Source organism: Colobus angolensis, unplaced genomic scaffold (assembly GCF_000951035.1).
Source record: "Colobus angolensis palliatus isolate OR3802 unplaced genomic scaffold, Cang.pa_1.0 Scaffold361, whole genome shotgun sequence".
Classification (NCBI taxonomy): Eukaryota; Metazoa; Chordata; class Mammalia; order Primates; family Cercopithecidae; genus Colobus; species Colobus angolensis.
This window is the reverse complement of record NW_012116944.1, coordinates 1,034,173-1,050,640: the sequence shown is the minus strand read 5'-3', so window position 1 is coordinate 1,050,640 and position 16,468 is coordinate 1,034,173. Positions and strand designations below refer to the sequence as shown.

The 16,468-nt window shown below is 40.8% G+C and overlaps 1 protein-coding gene across 5 annotated transcripts in view; it reads right to left on the bottom strand.

The window, feature by feature from the left end:
• The window catches only part of FAM13C (family with sequence similarity 13, member C), a 118,917-nt gene that overhangs the window by 43,793 nt on the left and 58,656 nt on the right, over window positions 1–16,468 (bottom strand). For all 5 annotated transcript variants that reach the window (XM_011953452.1, XM_011953450.1, XM_011953451.1 and 2 more), the window contains one exon: window positions 15,164–15,227. In XM_011953452.1, the coding sequence (XP_011808842.1) occupies window positions 15,164–15,227 (64 nt within the window). The remainder of the gene's footprint in view (window positions 1–15,163; window positions 15,228–16,468) is intronic.

Genomic DNA, 16,468 nt, shown 5'->3' with positions numbered 1-16,468 from the left:
TTTCAAAAAAAAAAAAAAAATTAAATGATAAATTTTTAAAAGTGAATGAAAGGAAAGTAAAAAGAAAGACTGGTATTCTTTCTTTCTTTAACTTTACCTTTCATTCTTTTTTTTAAATTGTAGAACCAGCTGCCTGTCTCAAATTTATAAGTGCTCTTGTATATTCTGCAAAGCAGAAGAGGGCATAGACTTCAGGTTCCCACAGAATGAGAGAGAATGTCAGCTTTGCTACATACCATGTGTCTGACTTTGGCCAAGCATCCTAATTATTCTGGGCCTTAATGTCCTCTCTAAAAAAGGGGCAGTGGTAGCAGCAACAATGGTACCTGCTCTAAGGGATGCTCTCAGAATTACACAAGGGAAATCATGGAAAGCTGGAAAGTACTTTGCAGAGCACCAGCATGTGGCAAACACTCAAGGACTGGATTCTGTTTTTAGTATGACTATCTCCAAACCCCAAAGGCTGCCGGACAGAGCTCTGGCCATGTGGCAAGGCTGTACTCCACACTGACACTGAGGCCTTGACTCATCACTTTACCCCCCCAGGGTCTTATTTCTGCACCTGCCTAGCAAGGTCCTTAGGCTACATGACTTCTAAGTCCCCTTACAACTTAAAAGGAGAGAAAAGCAAACAGGCACATGGACTGGAGATGGATGCACAGAATCTGGCATGGAGTGGGTGCTTAGACACTGTGTTTGGAATGGAACCAAATGTCCAGACAACACAAATAGGTTTCAAAGAATTTCACTGCACAGGAGTTCACATTCAGAGATCCCTGGTCTCCCATAGGAACAGAGGTTTAATGCCATGACCCAGTTATGGCTAGAAGTATCCACTGGTGGCTGGGCACAGTGACTAACCCCTGTAATCCCAGTACTTTGGGAGGCCAAGGTGGGTGGATCATTTGAGGTCAGGAGTTCAAGACCAACCTAGCCAACATGGTGAAACCCTGTGTCTACTAAAAATATAAAACCTTTGCCAGGCATGGTGGCACACTCCTGTAATCCCAGCTACTTGGGTGGCTGTAGCACGAGAATTGCTTGAACCCAGGAGGTGGAGGGTGCAGTGAGCCAAGATCATGCCATTGCAATCCAGACTGGGCAACAGGCGGAAAAAAAAGCAGCAGCATCCATCGGTTGTTCTCATCCATCTTCCTCTTTCACTTTCTCCCTCACTGTACTCACACTAAGCAAGACTCTGAGTGTCAAAGGAGATCTAGTTGTACGGCTGGTTTATTCCTTCTTTAGCTATAAGATAGGACTAAGCTTAGAGTAATGGGGAAGAAATTAAGTGGCAAATGGAAGACGAGACAAAAGATGAAGATCTGGAGAAACAAGCAGATCCCCAAGTAGAAGGGAAAACGAACTGTTGTAAATGGAGGACAAGGCAGCAAAGTGGAAGAAACTCTGCAGACCAGCTGTCCTCAGTAATATTCCTTCCCACCCTTCACTGACCCACTACCTGAGGACAGTCTGCCTTTTGGCACCATGGGCCAGTCATAACTCTTCCTGAACAGAGGGTGGGGACTTGGACACACTGTATGGGATGGGTCCATGAAGAGATAGTTGTTCTGAGGATCAAGGAACCCAGGACAAGGGGGCAGGGAGATTTGTCTATGAGTAATCTACATTAGCAGTCTCAACCTTTTTAGCACCAGGGACTGGTTTTGCAGAAGACAATTTTTCCATAGACTTGGGAACGGGGATTGTTTTGGGATGAAACTGGTCCACCTCAGATCATGAGGTATTAGATCCTCATAAGGAGTGTGCAACATAGATTCCTCGCATGCACAGTTCACAATAGGGTGCATACTCCTGAGAATCTAATGCCACTGCTGATCTGACAGGAGGTGAAGCTCAGGCAGTAAAGCTCGCTGTCCACGGCTCATCTTCTCTGGCTGTGCAGCCCAGTTCCTAACAGGCTACAGGCCGGTACTGGTCCATGGCTCCGGGGTTGGAGACCCCTGATCTACACCACTGTCACATACATGTCCTTCCAGTGGATGGGTGATCTGTCCTACCACGTCTGTGCCCTGCAGAGCCACCCCAAGAAGGCTTCAGGACAGCTTACAGTGCACATACAGAGTTTGTGTCCACCTTGCAGGCATGATGCCACATATCCAGCTCCACATGGAAAGCCAGGCAGCTTTCCATGCAACAGCTGCACTAGGCTCTGCAGTATGAGGCTATTAGCAGCCCCTTCCTGTGTGGCTTCCAGTCTAGTGGGGAGATCACTAACAAGCAAGTAAACAAATCAATCATGACAGTTATTATTGTCACAGGGCTATGGAGGAAAGAAACAGCAAGCCCAGGGAGTGAGTGACTAACCACCCATTTCACTTCTATCATGCCTGACTTAGTAACCTTTAATGCAGGAACATGCTTTTCCCTCTACAGAAAGATGCAGGACCCTTCATTCTGGGTCTTAATAAACCCCTACGGTCCTAGTGCCACCTCAACCCAGCCATCTCTGATAGGACTTCTACTCCCCTGGCTCCCCTGGCTCCCCTGGCTCCCCAAGCCCATCACTTAGGGCCAGCCTGCTAGTACTTTTCCTGGTTTATATCCAAAGTCTCCTCATACAAATGTCTAGAATCTGCAAGAAAGTTGAGTAAGGGCTAACAGGCCCGGTAAAGAACAATGACCACCTCTGCTGCTCCAACTATCCTATCTGGTTAAGAAAGAAGCCAGAGAGAAGTCTGTGAAACGTAGGTGTGGTTTTCTTTAAAAAGCTAATTTTTTCCGTTTACATAATGGAGAATATGCTACTTGTTTTAGAAAATACTCTACTCATTTTCTCTCCTCTACAATTACTCAGGTCCCACTTTAGTTGGGTTGAAATAGAGAACACCCACACAGGCTGGATGGTTAAATACTATTTTAGGGTGCCTTTGTCTGCAATTCACCAGTTCCAGAGCAGGCACCACTTACATTTAGTTCGTATGAAAGGGTTTAGTCCTCCTCCCCATTCTTTTATCTATCCAAGAATTGCATATAGATTCCCTATGATGATATGAAGCAAATCAAGTTGGAAATCTGCTCAAAACTGGGGACATGACTGGGTCTCCAAATATCTCCATTCTTACTTATCACTCTTCTTCCTTGAATTTCAATGTTTCTCGAATATATGCCCACCCACATATATACAACACCCTTCCTTTCCATCTGCTGATTCACCTGCTCTCTGCCCCCTCCTCTCCAGACCCTACTCAGCTCTGGTTGTTTCTCAGCCAAAATCCCATCAAATTATTGAGCCAGTTCTGATTATCTTATCTCAGCAGGGGGCCCCTAATGTCTCTTTTAGCATCTCGTTTATTTCCTTCACAAGGCTCGCCACAATTTGTAATTTTGTGTATTGTTTATTGGCTCTTTTCGGCTCCATAAGAACTAGCACCGTGCCTCCATTGTTTACTGCTGCATCCTAGCACAGTGTGTAGAAAAGAGCCAATCAATAAAAAGACTGCCATTGTATCTGAACTTTGTTTTTCTGGGTCCTTTGGCCAGTGTTTGCAGGGAGGGGCGGGGATCTCTGAGTATCCAATATTGAGCCCTCCTACTACCCTGGTTTAGAAACCTTAAAGTGCTTAAAAATCACAGGGGAGTTTACGAAAGATGTGCGCTCCCAGGACATGCCCATTCCAGAGATTCTGGTTCAGTAGGTCTGAGGCAGGGTCTTTCAACACAAGAAGTCCAAGGTCCCTATTCCCTGGGGCCTTGACACACTATAAATGTCTCAGTTGCCCACTTAGTTCTACTTGCCCCAGGGCCAAAAGCTTTTCTCTGAGTCCCAGCCCTCTGACTACCTCATTGCCTTTTTATCTTTCGGTTGGTTCCCTTGAGAGCTGCTCCCACCCCCACCACGATGTATAAAGTGTGAAGTGCTCAGAAGCAAGAAGGTATTGCTTCCTGAACTTCTTGATGTTCTTGCCAACAAAGTGGGACTTCTCCCAATGTCGACCATTACAAGACAAAGCCAAATTTATCCCTCCCCTAAAGTAAACACATTGGACTTTTGGTGAATCCCTCTGGGGACAGCGTCACTCGTGTCTGAGCATGGTTTGCAGCACAGCACACCTCAGCTTAGCCCGGCCCAGCTTCCCTTTGTTCAGGAGCTCAGCCCTCACTCCCCGGCACCTCCCAAAGGAGAAATTCGATGTAGGAGAACAAGCTATTCACCTTAAGAAGCCTTCTGTTGACAAGAAGATCCAGGTCTTATTCGGCTCCTATCAGCAATTCTTTTTAAACAAGGACAACCTAGCCACAATACACAATAATAAAACCCACATTTCCCTTCAGCTAAATGACTTCAACCTGGAAAGGGGGAATCCTGTACTTGATTTCACCTGATTGTGATATCCTTGTTATGTTCATTTTATTCAATGAATAATAAGAACAAGATGTTTGGGAGAGAATAATACCATTTTATCAACTCTCACTTTAAAGCAGAACTCTGAGCTTTTCTAGATAGTAAGACTGATTTTTCTGAAAATACAATTTGTCTCACTTACAACTCATGGAATGAACTTCAATAGTTTCTCAATGGAATTACTAGTACTTTAACTATCCAAAAGCACAGGTCTTAAGATGGAAAAGCCTCTAACTAGTCATTTTTCCCAGAACATTAATTAAATCCCAAGGACTAAAGTCCAAAGCTAGTCTGGGTTGTAACCCACATGGTTGCTTCTTTGTGGCTTTGTTTCCATTTATTTTAGCCCTGAAAAATATTTGCCTTCAAAACTAAACTTAGTAAGATGAGAGCACAGGAGATGGCCCACTGGGCCCTTAATCTGGCTCATTCTGTGTCACAGGGCAAACCACCAAATGATGCTGGCTCATGGGCCCTGTACTTTTTCTGATAACACTACCTTAACTCCTTCAATTTCTAAAATTCTATGAATATTAGAAATCAGTAAGTGTTCACTGAAAATCATAAAATCACATGCCATATGAAAGAACATATATCTATGCCTTTAAAGATGGCAGGTCACATTGGAAAGCATGGCCATTTCCTCAAATACTAATTTTTAAGTTATATATTTTTAAATTTTGAATTGACACATAGTAATTATACATATTTATAGGGCACATGGTGAGTTTTGATACATATATAGTGATCAAATCACAATAATGAGATTATTCACCACCTCAAATATTTACCATTTGCTCGTGTTGGGAACATTCACAATCTTCCCTCCTAGTTATTTGAAAACCCGTAGTAAATTATTGTTGATGAGAGTCACACTACAATGCTGTAGAATACTAGAACTTATTCCTTTTATCTAGCTATGATTTTATATCCTTTAACCAATCCCTCCCTATCTCTCTCTCCCCCTTACCCATCCCAGCATCTAGTAACCACTATTCTACTCTCTATTTCTATGAGATAATTTTTTTTTTTTTTTTTTTTTGAGATGGAGTCTTGCTCTGTCACCCAGGCTGGAGTGCAGTGGCGTGATCTTAGCTCACTGCAAGCTCCGCCTCCCGGGTTCACACCATTCTCCTGCCTCAGCCTCCCAAGTAGCTGGGACTACAGACACCCACCACCATGTCCAGCTAATTTTTTTTTTTGTATTTTTAGTAGAGATGAGGTTTCACCGTGTTAGCCAGGATGGTCTTGATCTCCTGACCTCATGATCCACCCGCCTTGGCCTCCCAAGGTGCTGGGATTACAGGCGTGAGCCACCTCGCCCAGCCAAGATCAACTTTTTTAGCATTCACACAAGAGCGAGAACATGCAGTGTTTATCTTTCTGTGACTGGCTTATTTCATTTAACATAATTTTCTCCAGGATCACCCATGTTGCTGTGAATGACAGTATTTCATTCTTTTTTCTGACTGGAAAATATTCCATTGTATATAAGTACCATATTTTCTTTATCCATTTCTCTGTTGATAGACACTTAGGTTTTCAAATCTAATATTTTGTAAGAAAATAAAAAAATTCAGCTCTTGTCTCTCTATAAACTTGAGTTTTATAATCTTCAGAAGGCCAAAAATGTCCTAAAAAAGACAATAGGTGCCAAGGCTAGGAAGGCCAGATGTCTGGACTTGATGTGTGTCCCTGTAAACCTCTGGGAAGTGAGGACAACGAAGTCCATTCTTGTACTGCAGCTCTTGCACCTCACCCCTGTACCAGACCCAAAGCTGGGTACACATTCGCTTCTCAACAAATCCTGCTGAAAGAATGAATTACCCTTAGAAGAAAACGTCTCAAAGGACACAGTTCTCAGGAAAAATTTGGTCTTCAGATCAGCAGAAATATTTTCTAAAAGTTAGCAGGGGTAGGTGGAGCAGAATATATTTATGAAAACTGTCAACTTTATATTTCACCAAGTGAGAGCATGTGAGAAAGAAAACAAACAAATCCCCTCCCCATCATTTCTTCACAAAATGAAAATTTTAAGAACAATTTCTAAGTGAAAGGTTGTTCATAGACTTTATTAAAAAAAAACTCACTATATTCATTTATCTTATATTTATACTTTCACCAAAAAGCAATAAAAACTATAGCACAGGCTGGCCCCTAGGAGCCACTGAAATGGATACAGTTCCTTCCAGCCTTCCATGAGAGAGTAGGAAATTCGTAGTATGAAGAGAAATAGCTGAAAGAGTGAGCAACAAGAAAAAGGATCAAGATGTCATGCCAGAGAAAACAGGAGGAGCCAATGGGGCAAAGTTGCAGGGGAGCTGGGGTGATGGGTAGGCTACCAGGCAAAAGGCAGCACAGGTGGGTCAACTAGGCAAGTCCTGCCTCAATGCCTCTGCTCAGTCCATGATGCTTCTCCGAGGCAGTTCCCAGACAAGGAAAACTAGAGGCAGCTGCTGACATGGCTTCCACTTTTTCTGCCAACACCACACTAAGGATTCCCCTGAGGGTGAGGCCCACAGATCTGGTTTCCCTGGAGACAAGAAGGCAGGCTGGATAGTTGCATCTGAACAATGGGGCAGAATAAACCAGACCTGGAAGTAGTTGAGAGCTTTTTTGCCATGCAGTTCATTTAACTGGGAATGAGAACTAGTGTTCACACCGTGACCATGTTGGCTACAGGATGTGCTCATTGACACTGATAACAAAAGTTGTCTAAAATTAAATGAATCATAGGATACTGTTCCAGCTGAGGAACAAACCTTGGTAGGGGAGATAGGTGACTCTACCTCAACTCAAAAAACCATACCAGAAAAACGCCAAGTGACATCCTGCAGGGGTCCAGCAGAGAGGAAAACTACTTTGGAGTTCATGCTTCCAGAGACCAACATTATGCAGCCCAGCATCTAATTACTCATCTTCTGAGAACAGCACTCCTAGATCCTAAGTGGGAAATATGGCCCAAGTCTAACAAATCAGCTTATTCCAAACGCCATCATCACAGGGACTGATTCAGAAATGGGCACATGCCCCAAGCCAGATAAATGAGACTCAAATATGGGACTTTTTAGAACTAGGAAGGAGAGGCTGTTATTTCACTATGTGGTAGGCAGAATCCTAAAGGTAGCCATCAAGATTCCTATACCCTGATAACATAATCAAACACTAATCTAGGTACTTCTATGAAGAGATTTGCAAATGTAATTAAAGCTTTAACTCAGCTGACCAAAGATACAGATTACTTGGCTGAGCCTGGACCAATCAGGGGAGGCCTTTAAAATGCACAGCATTTCTTCCAGTTGGTAGCAAAAGACAACATCAGAGAAATTCAAAGCACAAGGATTTGCCACGCTGTTGCCGACTCCAAGATAAAGGGTGAGGAGGGGGAGTGTGACAGCCTCTAGAAGCTGAGAGCTGCCCTCAGGTGACACCCAGCAAGGAAGCAGGACACATAGTTGCACAACTACAAGGAACTAAATTCAGGCAACAATCTGCAGAAGCTGGGACGGAGGCTCTTCTCCAGATCCTCCAGATAAGAAACTACCCAGCCAGTGCCTAGATTTCAATTTCATGAAATCTTAAGTAGAAAACCCAGTTGAGTCCACCCACATTTCTGACCTGCATAACTGTGAGCTAATAAATACATGTTTGAAGCCACTAAGTTCTTGGTAATTTACTACCCATTAATAGAAAACTAATATACACTGGAATTCGTGACTAAATAATTTGTCTCTAGAGAGGGGCTGACCTAAATAAAGATGAAGCCAATATAGAAAAAGAAGAACCGAGAGATAGGAATAGATGGCATCTCCATGATGAGTTTTCATCCCTGGACCTAGCCATGCATACAGCCTATCCTGATCCTAAGTTTTCAGATATATATCAATAACATCCTGTTCTTATTAAAACCAAGTTGAATTGACGTTCAGTCACACAGAAAGAATCCCAGATACTTTGTCAAACATCCTCAGTCAATCCTGAATTAAGGCCTAACCCTGCAGACTGGGTTTGTATTTGAATACAAAAATACAGCTGCCTATTCTTACAGAAATAATACTATTCAGTCAGCTCAAGAATGTTAAAGGCCTAAGAAGCCTCTTTCTTGACCATTTTCACAAAATTAACACAATTTTGAGGAAGAAACACATCCTGAACAAAACAATACGTACCATCTTGAGGCCTGATATGGCTTGATGCCAAAATACCTATATGTTAAACTGTGGATGCTAATAAAAACACAATCTAGTCTTTCACATGGAGATACACAAAGACATAGAAACGTGCATACTGACTCAAAGAGGGACACCGCATGTGTGTAAATTGTCCTACTTTTAACAAAATTAACATATTAAAGGATTCTTCATAGATATCTTTGACATTGAGGCTAAAGTTTAGTTATTATGACCAGCATAATTGAACAGATACGAGTTAACAGTAGTATATGAAGAAAAATTAATTTTTCATATTGATTTCAGGTAAATAAGTCATCTCTTTCATACCAAGCTAAATAAAAATAGGTATCTCTTTTGTAGAATAAGACTGCAATTACAGATTCAAGGTTAAACTTCTTAATATTGATATTAGGTCATTATTGCACATCTGTTGCATGCTAGTAATTTATTACATTTGTTTCTTATAAGATAGCCTCTTCCTCTAGATTCTAATGGTATTCCTAAGGAATTTGTCCTCTTATGGTAGAACCACAGTCAGAATATAGCACAGCACAAGTCTGAATCCATGCCCATTGTGAGCATCTTCTCTTCCTCTGGTTCCTCAATAACCAGTGAAGGTGACGATGACAAACACAAATCTGGAAATCTCCTATTTTTGATAAAGTCAATACTAAATTTCAAAGCAGTAACAGAGGCAGAACACACCTTTAGAATGCCCTGTAGGGTCAATTAACAGCAAAAATATTTCTACCTTATTCTATAAACACAAAGAGCACTTATAACGAATTCTTCAGAATAAGTTACAGTAATATTCTTTCGATTAAAGAGATGCTATTATCCTCTCACTCTAATCCATTTATGCCTAGTGTTCCATTGTTGGAATGCTCAGCATGTGGGAGTTATTTATATCCTACTGCTCAAGGTCATCGCCAAGGTCTGATTGCAAAAATTCAAAACATTGCAACCTTGGCCATAAATGGGCTAAGCACTCATAAAGGGAGCACAATGCAGTACCAGAGAACTTGTGCTTGCCTTTTTCAGATGCTTTAGGTTCTGCTAGTTACCAGGTGAAATGGCTTAGCCAGTGTGACGGTGTTAACATTCCTCCTGAAGTAACAACATGACTGAAATTTCTCCACCTTGAAAAATCATTTCTCTTTCCTACTCTCTACCTCACAGAGTTAGAAATGGGGAAGCAAGGTAGGAAGAATAGATTATCATCCCCTTTTGACCCTCACTGTTGAGTCTACCAATTTCTTCTCCCCTACAAAAGACAACACCATCCTTTCCCATTCCATGACCTGGATATTACAGGACTCAGCAACTTCCATCTGGGTTGGTTTCTTACTCTCCATCAGTGGTCCCTGACATATTCAGTTACTTCAATGTCCAGGCTGACAATCAGGCTAATGTCTGGCTTCATAATTCCTCAACCTCCTCAATTCCAGTGTTCCTTCCACTTCACTATGGCTGGCCACCTCAGCAAGTTGCCATAAATTTCAGAATCTCAAACCTTCTAAACATAGTCCCCATCCCCTCTATCTCGTTCACTCCCTGCAACTGAACTTATTCTGTCCTCCTAATTCTATTAAGGTTTTACGTTTTTCTATGTTCCTACAATGAGGCATCCCACTTAGACTCCTTACCATGTGAGAAACATGCATGGGAGAGACAGACAGCTGTCTCTATGGTTTGATTCTGGGGACAAAAAAAAAAAGTCAGTATACCCACCTAGAAGTATTTCTCCCACTGATGCCTTAAGTCTTAGCTACCTTGAAATCCTCACCATTGGAGGTATAGAGTTTATTGGTGTGCAAAAGACTGATGCAACATTTATCTATTTTCACATTCCAGGATTTAGCATCTGCTTCTTTGTGCTCAACACATCTCTCTTGGGTAAACCCATTAACCCATAACAAGATTGTTTTATTTTTTCAGATTTCTAAGCTGCCTTCTTAGGCCTGGAGAGGATAAACAATAGTGACGGTCAATGCCAGCACAAGACAGTTTCATGGCCAATAAGCCTCAAAGACAAGGGAAATATGTAATCCATGTAAGGTCACCAAAGCTTCTCCTTCAAGGTCAATTGGCTTGTGGCTGACCTTATCTATATGGCCTTGAAATTCCAGGTAAGAAGTAAAATGAAAACAAACTCATATTCACTCAACTGACATTGTTTTATCCAAAAGGTAAATGCAGAATACCTTCAAAGTATCTATCAGACAAGAAAATAAAGTGTTCTTCCTGAGCACAGAGGCCATCAGTTTTTGAGGTGACCGCTTCTTTCTGTATGATATGGCATAGGACCTGGGTTGGGTGAGTATCATAAAGAAGAAAAGAAGGCCCATGGTGACCCAGAGCTTCCGCCTCCTCCAGCCATGCCACCCCAGATCCCCAGTTGATCACAATTCTTCACTTACAATAATGTGGTCTCTCTCTTGTGTGAGACTGATAAATAACTGTGCTAAGCACATATATCACTTCCATTGCACTACTTACTATTCACTCCCCAGTAAGGCTTCAGATGGTGGGTTGGCCAGGAGGAGGCCTTAACCATGAGTCACTTAGTTTTCCTTATTCCATCCCTGATGGGAAGCTATGGCTACATTCTGAAAGCACTGGGAAAATGGAAAAGGGGTAGAATCAATGAATGTTAAAATTGAAAGGCCTCACTTTCAATATATGATCTCACTTATAAGTGGAATCTAAAAAAGTCAAACTTTTAGTAGAGAGTAAAATAGGGTTAATAGAGGCTGGTGGGGAGGAGGTGGACAGGGAAAGAGGAGACATTAGTGAAAGGGTATAAAGTTTCAGTTAGACAGGATAAATCAGTTTTGGTGTTTTACTGCACCACACAGTGACTATAGTTAATAACAATATATTGCATATTAGCTGAAATAGAGGATCTTAAATGTTCTCATCACAAAGAACTGATACATATTCAAAGTGTTGAATATGCAAATTCACCTGATTTATTCATTCTACAATGTACACATTTATCAAAACATCACGTTGTATCCCATAAATATATACAAATGTAAAATTATTATTTGTCATTTAAAAATCTAATTAAACTTTAAAAAATCTCCGAAAGGACACCTAGACTTAGCCCAGTTCAAAACTTCCTACAGAGTTAGAAGTGGGGAAGCAAGGTGGGAAGAATAGATTATCATCCCCTTTTGACCCTCACTGTTGAGTCTACCAATTTTTTCTTGGTAGTTTTAGTTTACAAATGAAAACTAAAAGAAGTTGATGTGGTGCTATTTCATATATAGTCTGGGAGTTGGAAACAGTAGTTTGAGAACCCAATATGGCTTTTTTTTTTTTCCAGGGAAGGAGAGATTCATTAGTTTTCTTTATAAATATATTATTTTTCTTAATTGGAACTGAATCAAGGAATGTGATCTACAAGCATACAGAGAGTAAAACAATCATTCTTCTTCATTTTATCTTTCAAGTACTTTTCTGATCTATTGAATGCTTGTGAATTACACGGACTGGCAGACTGACTAAGACCAAGGATTAAGGTGGATGAGACACTGACAGATCTCAAGTCTACAAAATTTTCCTGTCAGGATTCAAAAGATCCTAACCCCCAGAATCTGATGTCTTATAGAGATAGAGTCATACAGCTCAGGTGAATGTCAGTAGGGAGATTTAATCAGACTTTTTACTGGAAAAAACTCCTATATCCTAGTCCCAGAGATACCAAAAACTGTGAAATAAAAAATGCAATTCCTATCAAGAGACTCAAAGTCAAAAACTGGGAGCTCCAGGCTGACAGAAGAAAAATGAGACTGGCAGGTGTCAAATCTATACTCAGGCCAAGTGGAAACAAGAAGTTAGTGAGCTCTTCAGCCCAGTAGGAAAGTATGAGAAACACACACAGAGACAACATACGCAGATACGCTACACCATGTATCACCGTGCCAGGAAGAGAAGACCTCGGGTCAAGTGCCAGCTCTGGAATCAAGCTGAGTCCCAAGCTGACTGACAGTCCCATCTGTCAGTCACAGAGCAAGTGGACAAAGAAGTACAAATAGTACATCAGTGAAATATCTGATGTAAAATTTGAGGAATATATAAGGTACGTATGTAGCATCTTGTAATTATTACTTAGGTACAACATATGGAAACATCTGGAAAAAATTTGTGGACCATGATTCTCATGAGGCTCAAGAAACTCTTTTTTGGTTTTAGACTTGTAAGTTGGTATGGAACAGAGTGCAGTTACAGAACTGGTAGGTTCTTTATAAGGATGTGTGGGCAGGTGGTGAATAAGTAAAATAAAGGAACAAAAACCAATGAAGAGAGCTAACATAACAAAAAGTTCTACCTTATATGTTTATTTAGAGATGGGAGGCATACTCCTGTAAAAAGTCAGCTGTACAAAGAGGCCAGAAAACAGCTCATAGTAATAAAAATATATACGATAGATAACAACAGCTCTTAATAATCAACAACTAGAAACACGTATACAATAAGTTACAGCAAAGCAAATGAAAACTATGACTATGTACCAAACATGAATGACCCTCATGAACGTAACATGGAGCAAATAAAGCCAGACACAAAAGAGTGTATCCATGAATAAAACACTAAAAAATACTAGTTATCTTCATAGGAGAGTAGTGACTGGAAGGAATTACAGAGAGGCATCTGGGATGCTGGTAATATTTTGTTTCTTGATTTATGTGCTGATTGCATACTTTTTAAGAATTCATTCAGCTGTATACCTATGACCTGTGTACTTTTCTGTATATATATTATATCCCCATTAAAAATATTATAGCAATGTTTCCCATTTGTGTTCCATAGGGACTCTGTCGCCTAAAGAAATGTGCTTAGGTGGTTCTTCTGTAAAAGAGTTTGGTGTTCAATAAGTTGAGAAATGCTGGGAATGACATAGGACATTTCAATCCATGAGTGGGAACACATCCACCCTCCTTGATGGTCTCTGACCCATTCATACTGCACCTCCTTCAAGTTTCCCCAAGGCTTTTTTCTGGTCTCCCAAATTTTGGCCACAACAGAAACTGCGTGAAAGAATGTGGGTCAATCTATATAGTTCACTCCCTGGTGGAAGAAAACCGTCAGCACATAATGTATTCAACCAGTCTGGGTCAGCAGCGTCACCTCTGTATGGAAGTGTGCACATTTAAAATATGGTGCTGCCTGCTGTTTTAGATGGACCTCTCTATCCAGCGCTCTTACGCCCAGGCAATCAGCGCAGTAAGCTGGCACACACTTCATGTCATTTGCAAATACAATGTAGTGAAGGAATATGGAAAAGCAGATTTTCAAATATAGCTTTTCACAACTGCGATTTGGGAATGCTCAAGTGATCTCAGCATCCTTATGGGTTTGCAGCTCAAGAAACAGTTTCTCCCAAATACTCGAAAGTTGTCATGAGTTGACTCTTACAGTCACCTAATTTTTCTAGTCACTTATGTCAAAACAAACCTTTGCTCCTTTACAGCTAACATTTTGCTTGTTCACAGTGGGGTGGACAGCTGCATTCACTGATTTAGGCTCTTGCCTCTTTTCTCTTAAACTCTTTCTCACTCATTACCATGAGGAAGATTAGAATTTGGAGCCTGTCTGTATGCACGCACACAAAAATAACAATTCTGTGTCCTTATCTTTAGGACATTTTTTACCACTTTAGCTATTTAACTTGGCTTAACCAAGCAGCTGGTTTACTTTTAGCTATTTTTTTCTACCAAGTTCTAACCAAAAGAAAGAAAAGAAAAAGAAAATCACGTAAATTTAGTGAAATACCCTTTTTGTGCAGTGGGAAAGGAAGAGGAGGAAGCGATGCATCTTCAAAACATCAAATAAACAATTTGCCTAAAGCCCATCATTTCTCTTTTTGGCATCTGATCATCAGATCTTTTCGTTCTCTTTGCTATGACCCTAATCAGACATACTAAATACCACCCACTACTACTTAATTTACAATGAAGACAAGAAGAGCCAGACAGAGTATTCCAAACCAATGTCTTTAGCAAAGGCATTCATAATAATAGATATCATAATTATGTTACATTAATTTCATACAGGAGAATTCAATTACATATTCCAAAGAAAATCCAGAACAAGCTAATTAACATCATGATGTCCAGTTTGGTGGGAAATCATTTGGATTGGAAAATATGGCTTCACGTCTCAAAGTCTACTAAGAAAATCACATTGCAAACACCAAACTATATCATCCTCAGTGGATAAACAGTAAGCATGATTATGTTTGAAACTGCAGAAGCCGTTAGGAAAAACAGAGATGTAGACAAAATAAAATTAAGAGAAAATTTTACTAATGTTAACTGTCACGGCCATGGTTATATAATCCTGAAGAAAAGCTGAAAAGAGTGTAACAAAATGACTGCCGGACTTGGGTTAGGGCCAAGACATCGTGAGCCATCTCACAAACAATATTTTAAATATGTTTGCTCCAGAAGAAGGAAAAACATTACCAATTGAACAAAGAACTATAAGTATTACAAGTTCACTTAAAAGCAAAAATACTAAGTTTTCATCAGAACAAATTCCTAGTACTGTGAAAAAGAATGGTAAAACTCATGATTGGCTAATTAATGTTCTTATAACCAGTAATGATTGCACCTACCTCATTTAAGTCCTGCCGAGTTTCAAAAGCATCCTTTGGCCAAATGACAGTCCTCTGGTCTATTCTATAAAATACAAAGAAAAATTATTTCCATTTAAAAAAGACTTTTCAATGATGTACATGTGAAGCTGGTGGCTACAAATCTGGCTGTACCCCTGATAAAAAACCCTTGGTGGTGTCCCACTGCCTGTAGAATAAAATACAGACTCCTTACAATGGCCTGTAGCACATTATAGCACTTGAACCCTGACAACCTTCCTGGCCCCCTCTGCTACCACTCTCATCCTTGTTCACCATACTCCAACCACCCTGGCCTTCTCTCTGTTCCTTGAACATGTAGTGCTTGCTCCCTGTTCAAACCTTCACACTTACTGTGCCTGAGCCCAGACTGCTCTCCCCTGGGATCTGCATACAATTCACTTTTATCACCATGTATGCATCAGCTCAGCTCACATGGCACCACCCCAAGGAGGCCTCCCTAACTAGACATGCCCTCACCCTCACTCTCTAGCATACTGTCCTATACGTTTTCTTCTTAGCACTTCCTATTTAAATTATTCAATTATTTGCATGTTCACAGTAAAGTGTGAGCTCCAAGGATGTATTGATTATGTTTATTTTCTATACTGCTAAAATCTCACCTATTAAAAATTCAGTAATTCTTTTTGATTGAATGAATGTGATGTGATACAGTTGCAGAAAGATACCATTTGTCTACTGAAGACAGCTTATGGAAATTTCATCCTATCTCTTAACTTACACAATAAATGTTATAATATTTGCTGGGTACCACGGTGCAATAGTTTGGATGTGGTTTGTTCCCACCAAAACTCATGTTGAAATATGATCCCCAGTGTGTCAGTGTTGGGAGGTGGGGCCTAGTGGGAGGGGTTTGGGTCATGGGATCTGTGACAAGGGAGGGATATGGAAGTTAGTTCTTACTCAGAAATAAATTTGTTCCCATTGTGGTTTTGATTTGCACTTCTCTAATGATCAGTGATGTGAGCTTTTTTCCATTTGTTTTTTGGCCCCATGTATGTCTTCTTTTGAAAACTGTCTGTTTGGCTGGGCGCAGTGGCTCATGGCAGTAATCCCAGCACTTTGGGAGGCTGAGGCGCGCAGATCACAAGGTCAGGAGTTTGCGACCAGCCTAGCCAATATGGTGAAATCCTGTCTGTACTAAAAATACAAAAATTAGTGGGACGTGGTGGCAGGCGCCTGTAGTCCCAGCTACTTGGGAGGCTAAAGCAGGAGAATCACTTGATTGAACCTAGGAGGCGGAGGTTGCAATAATCTGAGATCACA